Source organism: Paramormyrops kingsleyae, chromosome 3 (genome assembly GCF_048594095.1).
Source record: "Paramormyrops kingsleyae isolate MSU_618 chromosome 3, PKINGS_0.4, whole genome shotgun sequence".
Classification (NCBI taxonomy): domain Eukaryota; kingdom Metazoa; phylum Chordata; class Actinopteri; order Osteoglossiformes; family Mormyridae; genus Paramormyrops; species Paramormyrops kingsleyae.
The window spans coordinates 9,415,723-9,431,382 of record NC_132799.1 but is presented as its reverse complement, the minus strand read 5'-3'; the positions used below and the strand labels follow the sequence as shown (position 1 = coordinate 9,431,382).

The 15,660-nt window shown below is 42.5% G+C and overlaps 1 protein-coding gene across 2 annotated transcripts in view; it reads right to left on the bottom strand.

The window, feature by feature from the left end:
- The window catches only part of adam12b (ADAM metallopeptidase domain 12b), a 66,578-nt gene that overhangs the window by 11,860 nt on the left and 39,058 nt on the right, over positions 1-15,660 (bottom strand). For both annotated transcript variants that reach the window (XM_023841785.2, XM_023841794.2), the window contains exons 12-19: positions 8,566-8,743; positions 6,715-6,804; positions 5,786-5,981; positions 4,777-4,885; positions 3,973-4,171; positions 2,829-2,906; positions 1,343-1,451; positions 518-656 (exon numbers count right to left, since the gene is read on the bottom strand). In XM_023841785.2, coding sequence (XP_023697553.2) covers positions 518-656; positions 1,343-1,451; positions 2,829-2,906; positions 3,973-4,171; positions 4,777-4,885; positions 5,786-5,981; positions 6,715-6,804; positions 8,566-8,743 — 1,098 coding nt within the window. The remainder of the gene's footprint in view (positions 1-517; positions 657-1,342; positions 1,452-2,828; positions 2,907-3,972; positions 4,172-4,776; positions 4,886-5,785; positions 5,982-6,714; positions 6,805-8,565; positions 8,744-15,660) is intronic.

The following is a 15,660-nucleotide window of genomic DNA, read 5'->3' as shown; positions in this document are numbered from 1 at the left end:
TGTAAAGATGTGCAAATGGGCGATGTGGTTGAAAGGGACGAATGTGCAATAGATAACAAAGATAATATACATCTACATTTATATTTATTGAAATGTTTGTTTTCAAGTGTCTTAAGGTTTGCCATCTTACAGAGATTGAACTCAAACTGCATTGTTTTGCTAATAGGATTTGTAGCTCTTATTGCAAAATATGACATAAAACCACAGTCACAGACAGAAAAATGATTTAGACTTTCTTTCCCATGAAGTATAACTTTTAAAAAATGATTTATTTAGCAGATGCTTTTGTCCACGGCGATGTAAAAGTGAGGATCAGAGAGCAGGGTGATAAGGTGCCCCTCGAGTAATTGACGTTAAAGGCTTTGCTCAAGGGCCCAACAGTGATATCACTTTGCCAGCCAAATTTCAGTCACTGACCATCTGGTCATGGGCACATAGTCCCACACCCCACCTAAGGTAGTACCTCGTTAAACTAGTTAACTATTTGGCTTGAAAATGATGTTTGGAGGAGTGGTACCTTAACTTTTCGATGGCTGTCTTCTTGTTAGTCAGTAGCAGCCTGAGGAGAGTTTTCCGTTTGAGGCACGCAATGAGCCCAAGAGCCACGAGGCTCAGTACTGTCATCACGACAGCCACTGTCACCCCTTCGGCATCAGCTGTAAACGGACACATGAGAAAGTGGAAAATTTAAACGCGACAACTGACGTCCTAGCAGACACATAGCTCTGAGAAAAATTAAGAGACCACTTTTTAAAGATCTGAATTTTTAAATCCTGGTTTAATCCTGATTCTGCTACAGTGCGAGGCAGGTGGCTTCCAGGCTCAAAGTTTCTAAGAAAGCAGTACACAAGAATAAGGTGAAGCAGGAGACACTGGGAACAATAATGAACCAGCCAGGTAAATGGAGGGAGCGACATTCTGATGCCGGAGATGAGCATCAACTTATCCAACAGTGTCTCATAAATCGGAGGATGACATCAAATGACCTTCAAAAGGAATGGGAAACATTAAGTGCAGGTGTGAAGTGCACTGCTAGGACAGTTCGTATCAGGCTCCTAAAAGCAGGACTGAAGATGTATAAAGCAAGGAAGAAGCCCTTCATTAATGAGAAGCAGGGAAGAGCCAGGCTGCAGTTTTCAAAAATATATATATTTTACACAGACACACACCCATAAACTGAGAAATCAGTGAAACTGAAACGTTGGCTGTGGTCTGTTATTTTTTTCCGGAGCTGTATGAATGATTGTGGTGGTCATGGCAGAGTAGGTCATGTCAAAGTCCTTCTACATTGCTTGTAGCTTCTCCACCCAAGTAAAACAGGTCCGACCCCTGTGGAAAATACCTGTCAGCCTCATGGGGCCGCTGTCCACGCTTCCCCCAAAACCCGGTCTGTCACAGAAGGGCGGCTCCCAGTTCATCTCACAGTGGCAGTTCTTCTTGTTGTTGCATACCTGTCAAACACCAGGATTCTGCAAGGTTTCCTATTTATTGCAGCTATTTATCCCCACGACCCTGACCAGGATAAGTACTTAAAAGATGGATGGATGGATGGATGGATGTAGTTGTTTAAGGTAAGCAACTCTAGGTCTCAACCTTAAACCTTCTGACCACAGTTACATGTTGTTATCCACTTGACCACCTGCTCCCTTTAAAGGCCACTGCAAGCCACTGGAAAATCCTCATGAATCCATGTGTCTTCTGTAGATATAGGTGCAGTAATGTACAGTTCTATAACTTTTGTTCCATCACCTTATTAGATGCAGTTGTGTTTTATTTGGCCAAGTCTAGCCTAGTATAATAATGCATAATGTGAAATCCTCAGAAATGTTCCTGTAAAAATGTTTGTTTTTGTTTTCCCAAATGAAATGTGCAAATACGTTTGTATACTAAATATTACCTAAGAGCACCACCTTTCTACAAAGGGTAAGTGTCATTTCTCCGAAACTAATGTACTGGAGTACGGGAAGGGAAACACCATGAAGATCTACTGATTTTCCTGCGCCAAGGTTTCACTCTGTTTTTTTTGGACGTCCTTATCCTTAAATGATTTTGTTCTGCGAGGCCCAGTAGGACACCCCAGTGAGGTAATAAGATCCAGCTGAGGGTTCCTCTGGCAGGAACCATCTTGATCTGATCTAGAGCAGCAGATTTCAGACCGTTCTGGGAAAGCCTCTTGTTAACATGCAGTTTGTACAGTACTGTAGAGGTTGAAATCATCTGGACTCATCCAACTCTGCTTTGAACCACAAATGAGCGCTTAGACCCAGTCTTGCACAATTCCTTGGGAATCGTACACAGATGATTCCTCTGTTCCACAACACTGTACTCAATACGCAATTAAAAGATGGATGGGTGAATTATTCCTGTGCGCTCAAGGTGTTTCTGTTCCTTACAAACAACTAACACAATAAAGTCAAAATGTTTACATTCAAAATCCTTACTCAAAATGCTGAACGAGAATAACATCCAAAATAAACTGGTCCCGCAGTGCCATTTTCCAGCCAGGCTATAATTCTCACATCGAGCTGACTTATCCATTTGAGGAGAAATCTAAAAGTCTTCGATTCCCCGCTCCGGCAAGAAAACGAACGCCATCTTAAGGTTAGCCGAGATGAGTGGAGGTGTTTGGGCTTGATCAATGTAACCTTTAACGCTGAAACAGTGAGGTATGGATGTAAGGGATGGAGGTACCAGATGAGGCTGGGAGGCAGTGAAGTATTAGGAGTGGAAGTAAAATATAGTGTACTGTCTCAGACTAATGGAGTGTAGAAAAGGCAATCTACTCCAACAATGTCCCCATCCACCTGAGACATTACAGGCAGACTTACCCCACGGCTGTTGCAGTTCCTTGAGCACTCATGCACCCCAAACACACTAATGTTCTGGCATCGCCGGTTCAGACACATCTATGGGATGAAGCATAATGTCAGCTGCGGAAACTGCGACTAAATATCCTTGTCCTATGAAATGTGTTGTTCTGCAGTGAGCTGCTTATAGTCGTATCGGATTTCATGCATGATTTGTCTGTCTGTTATACTTCATACCAAAACAGAAAACACCAACAGCAACCAAGCTACTGTCAGAGCCCTGCTCCTTTTAACCACAAACCCCCCCCCCCCCGGCTTTGTGTAGGAGAGCCAGGTGCCAACTGGGAGGGGGTCAGTGAAGCTCTCACCCCTGGCAAACAAAGAGTCCCAGAAGAGACACAGGCAACGGACAGCTGAGGATCCCCTGTCGATTTTGAAAAATTTCCTCTGTTGGTTGCCCATCTGATTCCCCCCACTGTGGGCCTCAGGTTTCAGTAAAGATGCGGCTTGACTTCATGGTTCACCTAAACTGACTGACCCGGGAGCGCCCTATACGTGAGGAACTTGGCCTGATCTGCAAATCCCTATGACCAAACCCTCAGCCCCTTGATGAAAAAAAGATGTTGACACATGCATAACAGGCTAACACAGGGCTCAGAAGAGGAAAGCAAGCTGGCCTTATCCCTGCAAATATTTCACTTTTTAAATGACTCCACCACTTCAGAATGCTTGGGCAAGAAAAGTAAGACAATGGATTATGTTAGGATTTTCCCCTTCTCAGCCATATGCAAACATACAGCACAGCCTTCTATTGACTCAAAAAGGACTGCAAAACCAACAATTAGTGGTAATATTTAATGTTTCTCTGTATTTATCCGATTTTAAATTTGCCAACGGAACACAAAAGAGTCGCTGTGGCTCGATGGTTTAGTGCTTGTTATCCGAAGGTCGCCGGTTCAAATCCTGCAGTTGGCAGAGTGATGTCATCGTTGGACCCTTGAGCAAGGTCCTTAACCCCAGTTGCTCCTGGGACTCGCTAACCCTGCTTTCCGGAGTGTATGTCACTTTGCATAAAAGCGTCTGCAAAATATGCAAGGCTTTTTTTTTTAAACTCCCTTTTATGCTGTTGTTAGAGACATACTGAAGTCATTATGGCTTCTCTCACCATGGCATTGCCACATTTGGTTCCTGTAAGGACGAGACCTGGATCAGGCATGTCGTCCCCTAGGTAGACATGTGTCCCTCGGCACAGTATGCGCCCGCCCTCCTGCAGGGGGATGTTGGTTTCGATGGAGACCGCATTTGTGCCGATGACAGGCCTTTTGGCTCCTCCCTGGCACTGGATTTTTCCACACTTAGCATCTCTGCAAAAAATAAATAAAGTAAGAATGTCTTAATCACCTTCACAGGATTTGCAGTAAGGAGCAGTGTTTGCAGTAAGGAGCAGTGTTTGCAGTAAAGAGCAGTGTTTGAAGTAAGGAGCAGTGTTTGCAGGCTCCTTTGAGCAACAGCTGTATGTGCTGCTTTAGGAGAAATCTGAATCCTCGGAAACACAAGTAAAACAATTTCTGTCATTTCTGTTACCATTGTGATAAAAAAAAATGATAAGGCACAAAGATACCTTATTTTCTCCAACTAAAGTCCAGTGAATTTTCATAAGACCGTATTTTATAGAAGTAATAATTTGAGATCTAAGGCAAATATTGAATGATTTAATTAATGGTGTCCAATCACAGGGGATGCAGCCCTCGTTCTCCAATCACAGGGGATACAGCCCTCGTTCTCCAATCACAGGGGATACAGCCCTCGTTCTCCAATCACAGGGCATGCAGCCCTCGATCTCCAATCACAGGGCACACGGCACTTGTATGTGGCTATTCTATTGGTGCTCAAGAGGTATGAATTTAAGGACTCCGCGGAGAGTCACAGAATCACGGTACTACAATGTGAATCATCATGCTCAGCTTACCGCGCGTCACATTTGGCGAACGACCCCTTGCCATCTTTTCCACAGTTCCCATACGGATCCCCGGCAGAGTTAACTCTCTCAAAGCAAATGCCGGGTGCTGGCTTTGCTCCTGCGGTGGAGAGCAGAGGAAGGTCAAAGCCCAAGGAAGGACTGCCTGCATCAGTTTGTGCACCAAAGGTAGATTAGCTTGCCTAGGGGCCCTAGGATGACTTATGGACAGCCAGGTGATTTAATGAACTGTTCAATTTTTCCTGAGGTGGGGCAGGGCCCTGCTGTTTGATGAACTCCTAGGTTATAGCCTAAGATGGCCTATGCATTAATCTGACCCTGGTATGCATACTCACATAAAAGACACATTCTGTGTTCTAGGTCTCCATGCCCACCAATAACCTACACTAGTTATCACATAAATTGTACGGTTATACTTTACATTAACTGCACCTATATAATGCCATTATAATGCCTTGATAGAACATTCAGTGAACCTTCATAATGCATTCATAATGCTTTCATAGACCATTCATAAGCAGCATGGAAGTATACCTTAACATCCTAACATACCTTAGCAGCTTAATAATAGCAAGCATTATAACTGTATAATGTTTATTAATGTATATTAAAACTGTTAAGGTATATTAGCATGTTAAGATATACTTGCATGTTGCTTATGAATGTTCTACTAATGCATTATAAAGGCATTATGAGGGTGCAGTTAATGTAAAGCATTACCAATTGTGGTATCATATAAATATTATCACATTAATTGTAGCAGTTCTCCACTTTAAACATTGTAAACTGTATGTTCACGTTAGCTACTGTGCTCAGCCGGGCCTTCCTGAAACCAGAGCTAGTCTCACATCTAAGGGTCCTTAAGTACCGTGCATGCCGCTGCACTGCTAACGCTAACAGCCGCTCACCCGGGCCCCACAGCGTGATGCACTGCTAACGCTAACAGCCGCTCACCCGGGCCCCACAGCGTGATGCACTGCTAACGCTAACAGCCGCTCACCCGGGCCCCACAGCGTGATGCACTGCTGCTCGTGGGTCTGGCAGACCCCGTTGTAGCAGAAGCCGTCCAGGTCATAGCAGGAGTGGCCGTCGTGCAGGTACACGTTGGCGGGGCAGTGCGGACCAGCGCCCGTGCAGAACTCAGGCAGGTCGCAGGCGTTGCTGGACTCCCTGCACGATGTTCCTGCTGGCTTCAGCTGCCGAGGCAGGGGAAGACGGGTCAGGCATATTATATGTTATATATATATCTATATCTATAATATGAATATGTGTGTATGTGTGTGCATGCATTTGTGCACATATTCAGTTCGATTCAATTTATTTTTATATAGCGCCTTTCCCAACAGAGTCGTCCCAAAGCGCTTTACATGGACGTGTTGTGATACATTAAAAATCATTAGGGACAGTAATACAGAATATATGCAAATATACTGTGAATAAGTCTTAGACTATATGGAAATGAACGGTAACACAATAAAAAGTAACAAGAATTTCTTCTGTTCTCCACAAAGTTACTGAACTCTCCTCGCATGGCTTGAACACGCTTCTGTTCCCAAGGGGACACCCCGGCCATTTCGTGTATTTGTTAAATTTCACCACCAGCTCACTTAATTAACTTGGTTAAATTATTTCACAAGGTTCTGCCAAACGTGGTATGCTGGTGGTTGAGTCAACAAATGCAAGGCTATATCTGTTAAACTGCAAATATGGGTGTGCCGTTAGGAGGGCTTTTGAATTGGCTAAACTCTGACAGACATAAAATTGAAGTTTTACAGCATCAAAGATAATTCAAACATAATAAGTGCACCATTATTATGATACATGAATTTCTTTAGCATTTTGCAATGCTCTGGAATGCAATTTCCCTGCCGTTCAGTAAATTATGATTCTGGCAGTACTAGTGAGCGAGTATTAATGATAAAGTGTTACCTTGCAATCCTCACAGCACTGTCCATGTGCACAGACAGCGTCGCCCTTCAGCGTGCAGGTCGTGGCATTGCAACAGGGGTTCATGCACTCCTAAGACAGAAGCCACACATGAAGGTCACTGCTTTTGAGTGCTACAGCTGTAATGTTAACGAAGAAAACTGATTGGCCCACCATCCCGAACATGGCAGTTTACTGCAAGGATTCATCCAATCATACCCTGACATGACTGTCATCTTAATCGGGGTATATATACTAACTCTCAAGCCAACACAAACTCACTACCTTCTTTTCTTGAGGATGTTTTGACCAGTGTTGGTCAATGCTAGTGAGGCCGGACTTGCCAACTTTATATAGATTATGGCAAAAAAATGTCCAGGGATGTTTTTCTAACATGGGAAAAGGTTGGTAAAGGCCCTAGGATATCACTGGTGACAAGCCTGGTACCATCATGGAAGCGCTTGGCTTGGACATTGGAGACACTGAAGGCTCCGTTCCATCCCGTTAGGATCTGGAGTGTCACTGTACACTGCACTCCCATGAAAGGAGTATGAGCAAAGATTTCAATCTTACATGCTTATTTGAGTTGGATCCTGTTCCTCCGAGAGATCTTATCCTGCCTTTGTATAGGAAGGGGGTCACTTTCATTCTGGCTGAAGGTGACCACCTGTCCCACTCTTCCTCATTCGCTGGCGTACTCACTGGAGTAGCAGGGGGCATCTGCCAGACAGCCAATCAGAGCTGCAGATATCCTCAGTACTGTATTACCAGCTATTTAAACACTCACTGCGGTTTTGACTGCTTTTAGTTATCTTTGAAAAAAGTATGTTATCCCAGGAAAAGTTTTGGACAGAACCTTTTAAGGCCTCTAAGGGTTACCATGCAACGTTGTATATTCAGGCCAAGGGTTTTCTGTGTTTAATTTGCAATTCCTGATTTGTTGTTTTCTTTTTTTCCCAGATAATTTCCATATAATAAGTAACACAACATTTTGAATGTCACTTCTAAGAACTCATTATATCATGGAAATTATAACAATTTATTTATGCCTTTTCAAAGCAAATGAAATAGTGCTATACTTTTTTGACGAAACAAATCACTTTCAATTGTTTATGACCGCATTCTGCATAATCAGAATTTTGCACGTGAGTCAGACTTATTCGAATTTGGAAAAGTTGTTCTGGGTAAAACATATATATTTTTAAAAGCACAGACTCAGATACGCACAGATTCTGCTGTTTCAGCAGCATCGACACCCAAACAAACAACAAACAATGGAAAGAAAACTCCCAAATGTTGGAAAATGAAGAACAGCTTAAGTAGTGCAGCAGAAATCAATGCCTCCTTGGGCATTTTACAGAAGACTGTAAAAAAGAAGGAAAATATATAGGCATTGATCACAGTAACACAGACAGATTTATTTTTAAAAAAGCAAATGGACCAGAAAGGCATGTTGCTGTCTCTGTTGGCACAAACACATCCACACTTTATTTTTTTACTTTTGTTGCTTTTTTTCTTGTTTTAGTTTTTTTTTCTCCAAGCGGATTCTGGTCTCTGCCTTCTATTGGAAGGCTGCTGTAGGGCTGGTGTTGCCCTGGTACCTGCAGTACAGATGTGGGGCTGCGTTCCCTCTGCTGTTAGCTTGCGCGTGTTTTTGACAGCTGGACCGATGGAAACCCTCGGCCCCAGTCATGTTAATTAAGAAAGAGTTTGTTTTAATTCGACACGATTCTAGACGGCGGTTACGATCCATGTGCGAACACGCTGTTATGGGAAGTGTTAGGAGGGCATGATCTGGGGGGGGGCGAATGTGGGGGGGCCGGCTGTCTGCCCGCGGCCGTAGTTGCGCTCTACCTCCAGCTCGCCGCAGTCGCACTCCTCGCCCTCCTCCACGTAGCCGTTGCCGCACTTCTGCCCCCCGTAGAGAACCTTGACCTCGGGCATGTTGAACAGACACATGCCCATTCCCTTTTCCAGGCTGGCTGCCAGATCTTTCTTACTGCAGCTGCTGAACACCGTGGGAAACGGGTACCTGAGGGGGCAGGGGGCAAAACAATTACGCAGTAAGGGCACTAGTTCCTCACAAAACAAACTATCCCTACTAAACACTGAAACACCACTGTTGTGGCCAAAAACACGCTTTAACGCAAATGCATATAAATGGTACCACTTTCTCTAATGTTTCTCGTCTTAACAATTGCAAAATAATTAAAAAGGAAATGAACATTCTAAACATTTCATCGTTCTTTACTAATGGTACTTAATTTATAGATTGTGTGTCAATGTTGCAGATGTTTTTTTTCTTTCTTGCATTTGTCCTGCCTATCTGTGCAGTTCATGTACAGAATATAGAACTGGGGAATGCTATCTTGCATCACCGTATGCAGTATACTGAATATGGTTGGTGTTTCAATAAAGTCCCACTTGACTTGACTTGATTTGACTTGAAACTGGAAGATATCCATGGTTTCTGGAAAATAGTTTGAGAGTGTAGATCTCCCGAGACAATGGACATCCACTTGCTGATAGTGCGTCATGATCGTCAAGCTCTTGACTGACATAATTAAGCACGTGCTTTTGCGAATCTTTCTCTTCCTCTTGGTTTTCAGTGCAGAGAATGCCTTTTCCATTAGGTTACTGTCAATGTAATTTAGAACAAGCTTCGCCTTGGAGACACTGCACTGGCCAGCCATTTCTGAATGTATCCCAAATGCTGTTTCAGTATCATTCCCCAAAGAGTGATATGAAAGCCTCTTAGATCTGACTAGAAAAGCTAGCTCTCTTTGTTTTGCTTTGTGAATGCATCTCTATTTAATCAATAAATATGGAGGCCATAGTGACTGGGAATCCCACCGCCTTGCATTTCTCCTATTTAAGTGGGATCAAATCATGTGTTTTGAGGACAATATGTACAACCTAAATGGAAACAGATATCTACGTCTGCATCTGGGTTCAGTTCAGCTTCATTCACAAGGCTTCTGCGGACCATCTGGAAATACAAGAATCTTTATTTACATGCAGTTTTCTGATGTTGCAAAGAACTTGTTTGGCCGGTCTACACACTCTCTGAGCTGTTATTTGACTTCTGTGACGTCCATGAAATGCAAAGATAGTAGAAATGACAGGTTCGAGGTCATGGCCAAGACTGACTTTACATGATGTAGTTGAGGTATTACTGACAATGGAGATGTCTGAGAAAATGAATACTGCATCTAGTATCAAAAACAAACCAGGGCAATTAACTTTGCAACCTTGATGCTATTATATCAGAGTTCCTGAACATAATCACTGGAGCACATCTTACTCTGAGCAAATACCTTCAGTTTGTTATTCGACTCTTACAAAGCCCAAAGAAAACTTTCAGCCTGGTTCCACAGCACTAAACGTTTCTGACATATTCATGAGGTGTTTTGATTGGCTGTCCCATGTTATTATTTGTTTTACGGATAGAAAAAGGTGTTTTATGAGTGAGAGACAAGAGGCGTCTGAGCCAGCGGTGGAGATCAGGTTTGCCAGACATTGAGTGTGTAATGGAGTGAGCAGATCAGATCGTCCAGAGCTCTGACATGACGCCACATCAGCAGAAATGCACCAAAGCTAACTTTGCACTATTTTGTACCATTTTTTCTGCTCCTGTGCCAGTTTCTAAGATGTTTTGTTGTCCTTTTGCAGTCCAAAAAAATAGAAACTGCCTATACTTCAATTACAAAGTGTTACAACATTCAGAAAAGAATATGATATGGTGCACAGTTCTTTGAAAAACAAAAAAACATAATAAAGGACTCCAAAAATCTATGGCATCATTTAATTTTGGATTTTCTTTCAAACCTCATTCCATTATAAATAGGCCAATTCAGCCTAAGTACATTGTTTAATCAATTGCTTCTAGACTTATTAGTGTTGCTCTCTAGTGTTTCGCTAAAGAAGTATTTCTAATATACACAGGGACCCCCAGAAAGTCGACATTTTTGCTCCTTCCCTGCTCCCTGCCAGACAGTCCACATTTTTGCTACCACCGGAAGCTGGGAGGGAGCAAAAATGTGGACTGTCTGCAGGTCCCTGAGGCCCGGATTGGGAAACACTGCACTAAAGGTATGAGAAAGTGCTGCAGAGTCACCAGGCCCGTAGCATACGGCATGCATTACTGAGCAAAGAGTTGCTGCTTAGCAACGGGGACAGAGCACACTGTAACCCTCTGTTCCATCCTCAATTTTCTCTGAGCACCTTGTTACAACAAACAATTATGGAAGTTATGTGTAAACAAGGAATCTGCCCCATTGTTGACCGGTTCCCGTGCTGTGTCCCTGCTACCATTTATTTGCACACATTCGCATCTACTTTTCCCCTCAAGACAATGTATTACGAAGTCTGGCATCTTATTCAATTAATATGCACTGCATGAACAGAAAAAAATAATGCAAATCGCATATGCTTTTGTTCCACTTTTATGGAAAATATATTAGACAAATACTCCTGCAGTGCTACCAGGCAAATATAAATCAACTATGGTAATATGTTGACATGCATATGAAATGTCCATTAAAGATGTAATTCATCCATTTTCAATAAGTGTTTATCCAATTTGGGATCGCAGGAGAGCTTGGAGCCTGTACTGGGCAGTACTGGGCATGAGGCATACTGTACATACCATGTGACACCAATTCACACAAACGACGTGCTTTTGCAGGACCTAAAGAAAGCTGGGACATACACAAGGAGAAGACACAAAATCTACAGCGATTCAAATGCACAACACTGGAAGCACTTTATCACTGAGAAAATATTTACACCAGCAAGACAAAACACTCATAACCAGTTTCTGAACATTATAGTAGAAAACCAAGCTGGGAAATGCAGCTATCAGTGGAAAATGTTATTCCTTCTAATAGCTGTGCTCCTTGACATGTCCGACTGCCCATCTCCAGCCTCAGCCCATCCACACAGTGAGAGGCCGACTGCACCAGCTTCAGAGCACATGGTAGATGCTTGTCACAACTTCATCCAGCTGACAATGTGTGAGCTGAGAAGAAGTCTGAGGAAGACTGGAGATAATAAAACCCAGAGTCTGTACAACACATGACCCCCCTCCCCCCCAGCAACACTGTCACAGCTAATCAAACCAGTGATGGCAGAGTGTCCTTGCTTAACATGAACTCTACCACGGTGTGGACTGCCGTGCCGATCTGTCACTTTCATCCATCTCCTCTTCATGTTCTAAGAGCCAGTAGATATGGTAACTCCCACAAAGGAGAATGTCACTAGCATGCAATCCACTGGTAAGAACAGAGGGAGGCTTCTTAGGCTAAAACAGCTGGCACTGTTTAGGACTTTCTCAACAGGAAAGCATATATGAGCAACGCAAATCATCTCTCCAGCTGTCACACCTCTGCACAGGGGTCACGACTTTGGGTTTGTCTCCTTCCATGTGGAATCTGGACTCCTACCAGCCATCTTCTCCTGTTACAACCAAAGTCTGTCTGTCTATCTATCTATCTATTTATCTATCTATCTATCCGTCCATCCATCCATCCATCCATCCATCCATCAAAGTAGTGAGGATGGCGATTGGTCAACTACCACTAATCAGATCATCATTCAGCTGGATTTAAGACACTCTGGCATAATGTTTTTAAAAATGACTAATATTACGACAGAATGACTTGTGCTTTGTAATATGACATCATTGCAAGCCAAAAGAAAGATAACCAAGTCCATGAGCATATGGCTTCAGCTTTAGATTTACTACCGGGTCTGTTAAATATGAAATATATTAGGTAAATATTAGTCATTGTTTTCTTTTTATGATTCACTTAGCATCATATCAAGCTGAGTAACTGAGACCACAGAGAGTAAATCCAATGTTTGTCCTATACGTTCCACGCACAAAGTAGTACATATTTCTTGCATTTCGTTTTTTTTTTTTTTTTGGCAGTTACTCTTGTCACAGACTATAATTCTTTCACAACACATGTATATGTTATGAAAGAATGATAAGCTTTTTTACAATCATAATAAAACAACAAGTGGTTTGGGTGCGTCTGGCAATATTTCAAAACATTCACGGCTTGGACATCATCATTTTTAATTTATTACTAAGCCTTTCTGCATCCATGTCATAAAGATGGAAGACAAAGCCCTTTACATTAATGTGAATCTAGAGCAGAATTGCAAGAAGGTAGAAGCCTTCAGCCGCATTTAGTTTCATTAACTTCAAAAAGACATGAGTAAGCTCAGTTACTACAATACATAAATGCTAACTCAGACACTGGGCAATAGGGGAGGTCTGCTCTGAATCGATTCTCTCTGAAGGAATTACAGAAGCCTCTTCTTACTTTGGGGTGGACACTTCAGCCATCTGCACCCTTCACTCAGAAAAACACCCCCCCCCCCCCCCCCCACAAAGGAAGTGCCTGGTCTTTATGTAGATATACAGATGGTTCCCTGGCATCTGCCCAGTTGGCCTGTTTGTCACAACTTAACAATGAAGGGCTGGCTGTCACTAATGCCCCCCCCCAACAGTCACATCAATGGCTCTCTTATGCCTCTCTGTGGAATCTCATCTTTACGCACCACTCAAAATTCATAGCAATCCCAAGCCCATCAGCAGTTTGGACAGAGAGAAACCCACACAAACTGCCTAGCAGGTACAGAAATATTATTTTTTGCTTCTTTAGGACAGTTGGCTATACAGTTTGACCTGGTACTAGAAGGTATCTAATGAGATGATCTATACCGAAAGGTGAGAAATCCAACCGTTTTCTTTGGTATTTATGTCACCATACCTACTACCATTTGAACCAAACAGGAATCCGGTCTGGATGAGAAATACAAACTAACAACCTCAATGTTTATACTTGGCCTGCGAGTGCAGGATCTGAAGACATAACGGGAATGTTAATTCCATTCTCTGAGTTGCTTCACACTGTATTAACTGCAGTAAACTAAGGAAGTCAGATGAATTCCCAGGGGTGAAGGCAGGCTCTTTTGTTTGCCCCATTACTTCCACTTTAGAAAAATCTTAGTCTTTCACAGAGCTTTTCCTAAAATCAATGTTGCCAGACACAATAACTGAAGAAAACGGAAATAGCCCAGGTGTGTGTGTGTGTGTATCTACAGTGTCCATTTGCAAGCCCTGCACAATTCTCTTCAGCTCCTTTGACAGCTCCTGAAACACTCCATTCTATTCAGAAGATTAGACAATTCAAACCATCTGCAAACTATTTAAAATGAATCACTAGACATTTACTGTCAGCAACTTTAGTTTAACAGCGTTTTTCTTTGTATAATTGCTAGTGTACCATAAAGTACGCTATAGATAGTGCTTTTACGTTATTTTATTTTACAGAAGTTTTTATCCAAAGCAATGTGCAATTGAGACAGCAGAGTTACACAGTCCCTGGAACAAATGGCGTTTAGGGCCTTACTCAAGGGACCGATGGTGAAAACTCTCTACTGGCCATGGGATTTGAGCCAACAACCTTCCGATCACTGGAAACAATAAACTGCAGATAAGTTAAACTGCGCTGGCTGAGAATCAAACCCAGATCAAACAGCTAGGCTAACCACTACACCACCAGGGAGAATAACATTGCATTGTGTGTATAATAGTCCAATTTTTTATATATAAAGATGCATTTGAAGCATTGATCTCAAGCAGATGAAAGAATTCCATTGGTAAATGCGGCAAGATCGTAACAGTAATGCCATCCCAACCAATCCGTGCAGAGATCCAACTCATGCTGCTTCCATTTCCATCAAGGGTGCAGGTTTTGTCTATTTCCCTGACGATGTTCATGCCCCATAAGTTTTCAAAAGGATGTATTTCACTAAGGTCACCCCCCGAAGCTTCCTCGAGTTTCTCGACAGCTTATGCTGGGTTGTTTTACGAGCACATAATTGAGAATAGTGTTACTCTGCTTTTCATGGACGCCGTCCAACTAAAACGGAGGAGCCATGCTTTCAGAAAAAACACTGCGCTGCGGCTTCTGATGGAAACGGGGGTGACAGAGATGTCCACATGAGACACCCTACCCAGCCTGGGTGAAGGTCACAGTGTTTCAAGTTATATGCTTGAATTGAATTCCAGTAGCATGCCTTGTTAAATCAGGTATGTGCATTTATTTTCTTCACAAAAGGCTTTCGAATCTGTCATATCATCATTACAAATCTCTTCATAATCTGGCTTCATCATATCTAGCTGATCTACTGCACAGACTCTCCCCCAAACGTTGCCTTCGTCCTGCTGACTCTAATCTCCTTTCTCTTCCTAAAATCACTAATTACCGCTATTGAGGTGACAGGGCCTTTTCTGTCACTGCCCCTCTCTATGGAACTCCCTTCCTAGTGACTTTAGGATCTCCTCATCTCTCTTATCACTTAAAAACTCTCTTAAGACCCATCTTTTCAAAATAGCCTATATTAGTTGACAGAACGTTGTCCTGTTTGTTTGCCTAATGTGTTTATGTGTTTCTATTTCTCTGAATTGCCTTTGTAAAGTAACTTTGAGCATATATATATATGTTACCCTGTGCCTGACATCATTTTATCCTGATACTAAGATGTCAAAAACCTTCCAAGCTGCTGTCATCTGACTTTTAACAGGGACCTGACATAATCTCCTATAATCATCTAAGCGGCAATACATGAAAACAAATTATATGGTTCAAATATTTGCAGGTGATAGGAATCAGGTCTTGGTGAACAGCAGTGGATTCTTACTTACAGTCAAATCATTAAAACATCTAAACAAATACCTGCTTATAGTACATATGTACCACAGTAACATGAATTGACCGAGGTCTTATCCCTCTGATTAAAGCCCTAATCAGATTTAGTGAAACAGGTCATCTGTTTATGAAGTGATGGCATCGGTAACTAACCACTGATCCTTATGTGACTCAGAAAATCCTTCAACAGGAGGAAAATGAACTGTGAATTAAGCTGAAATAT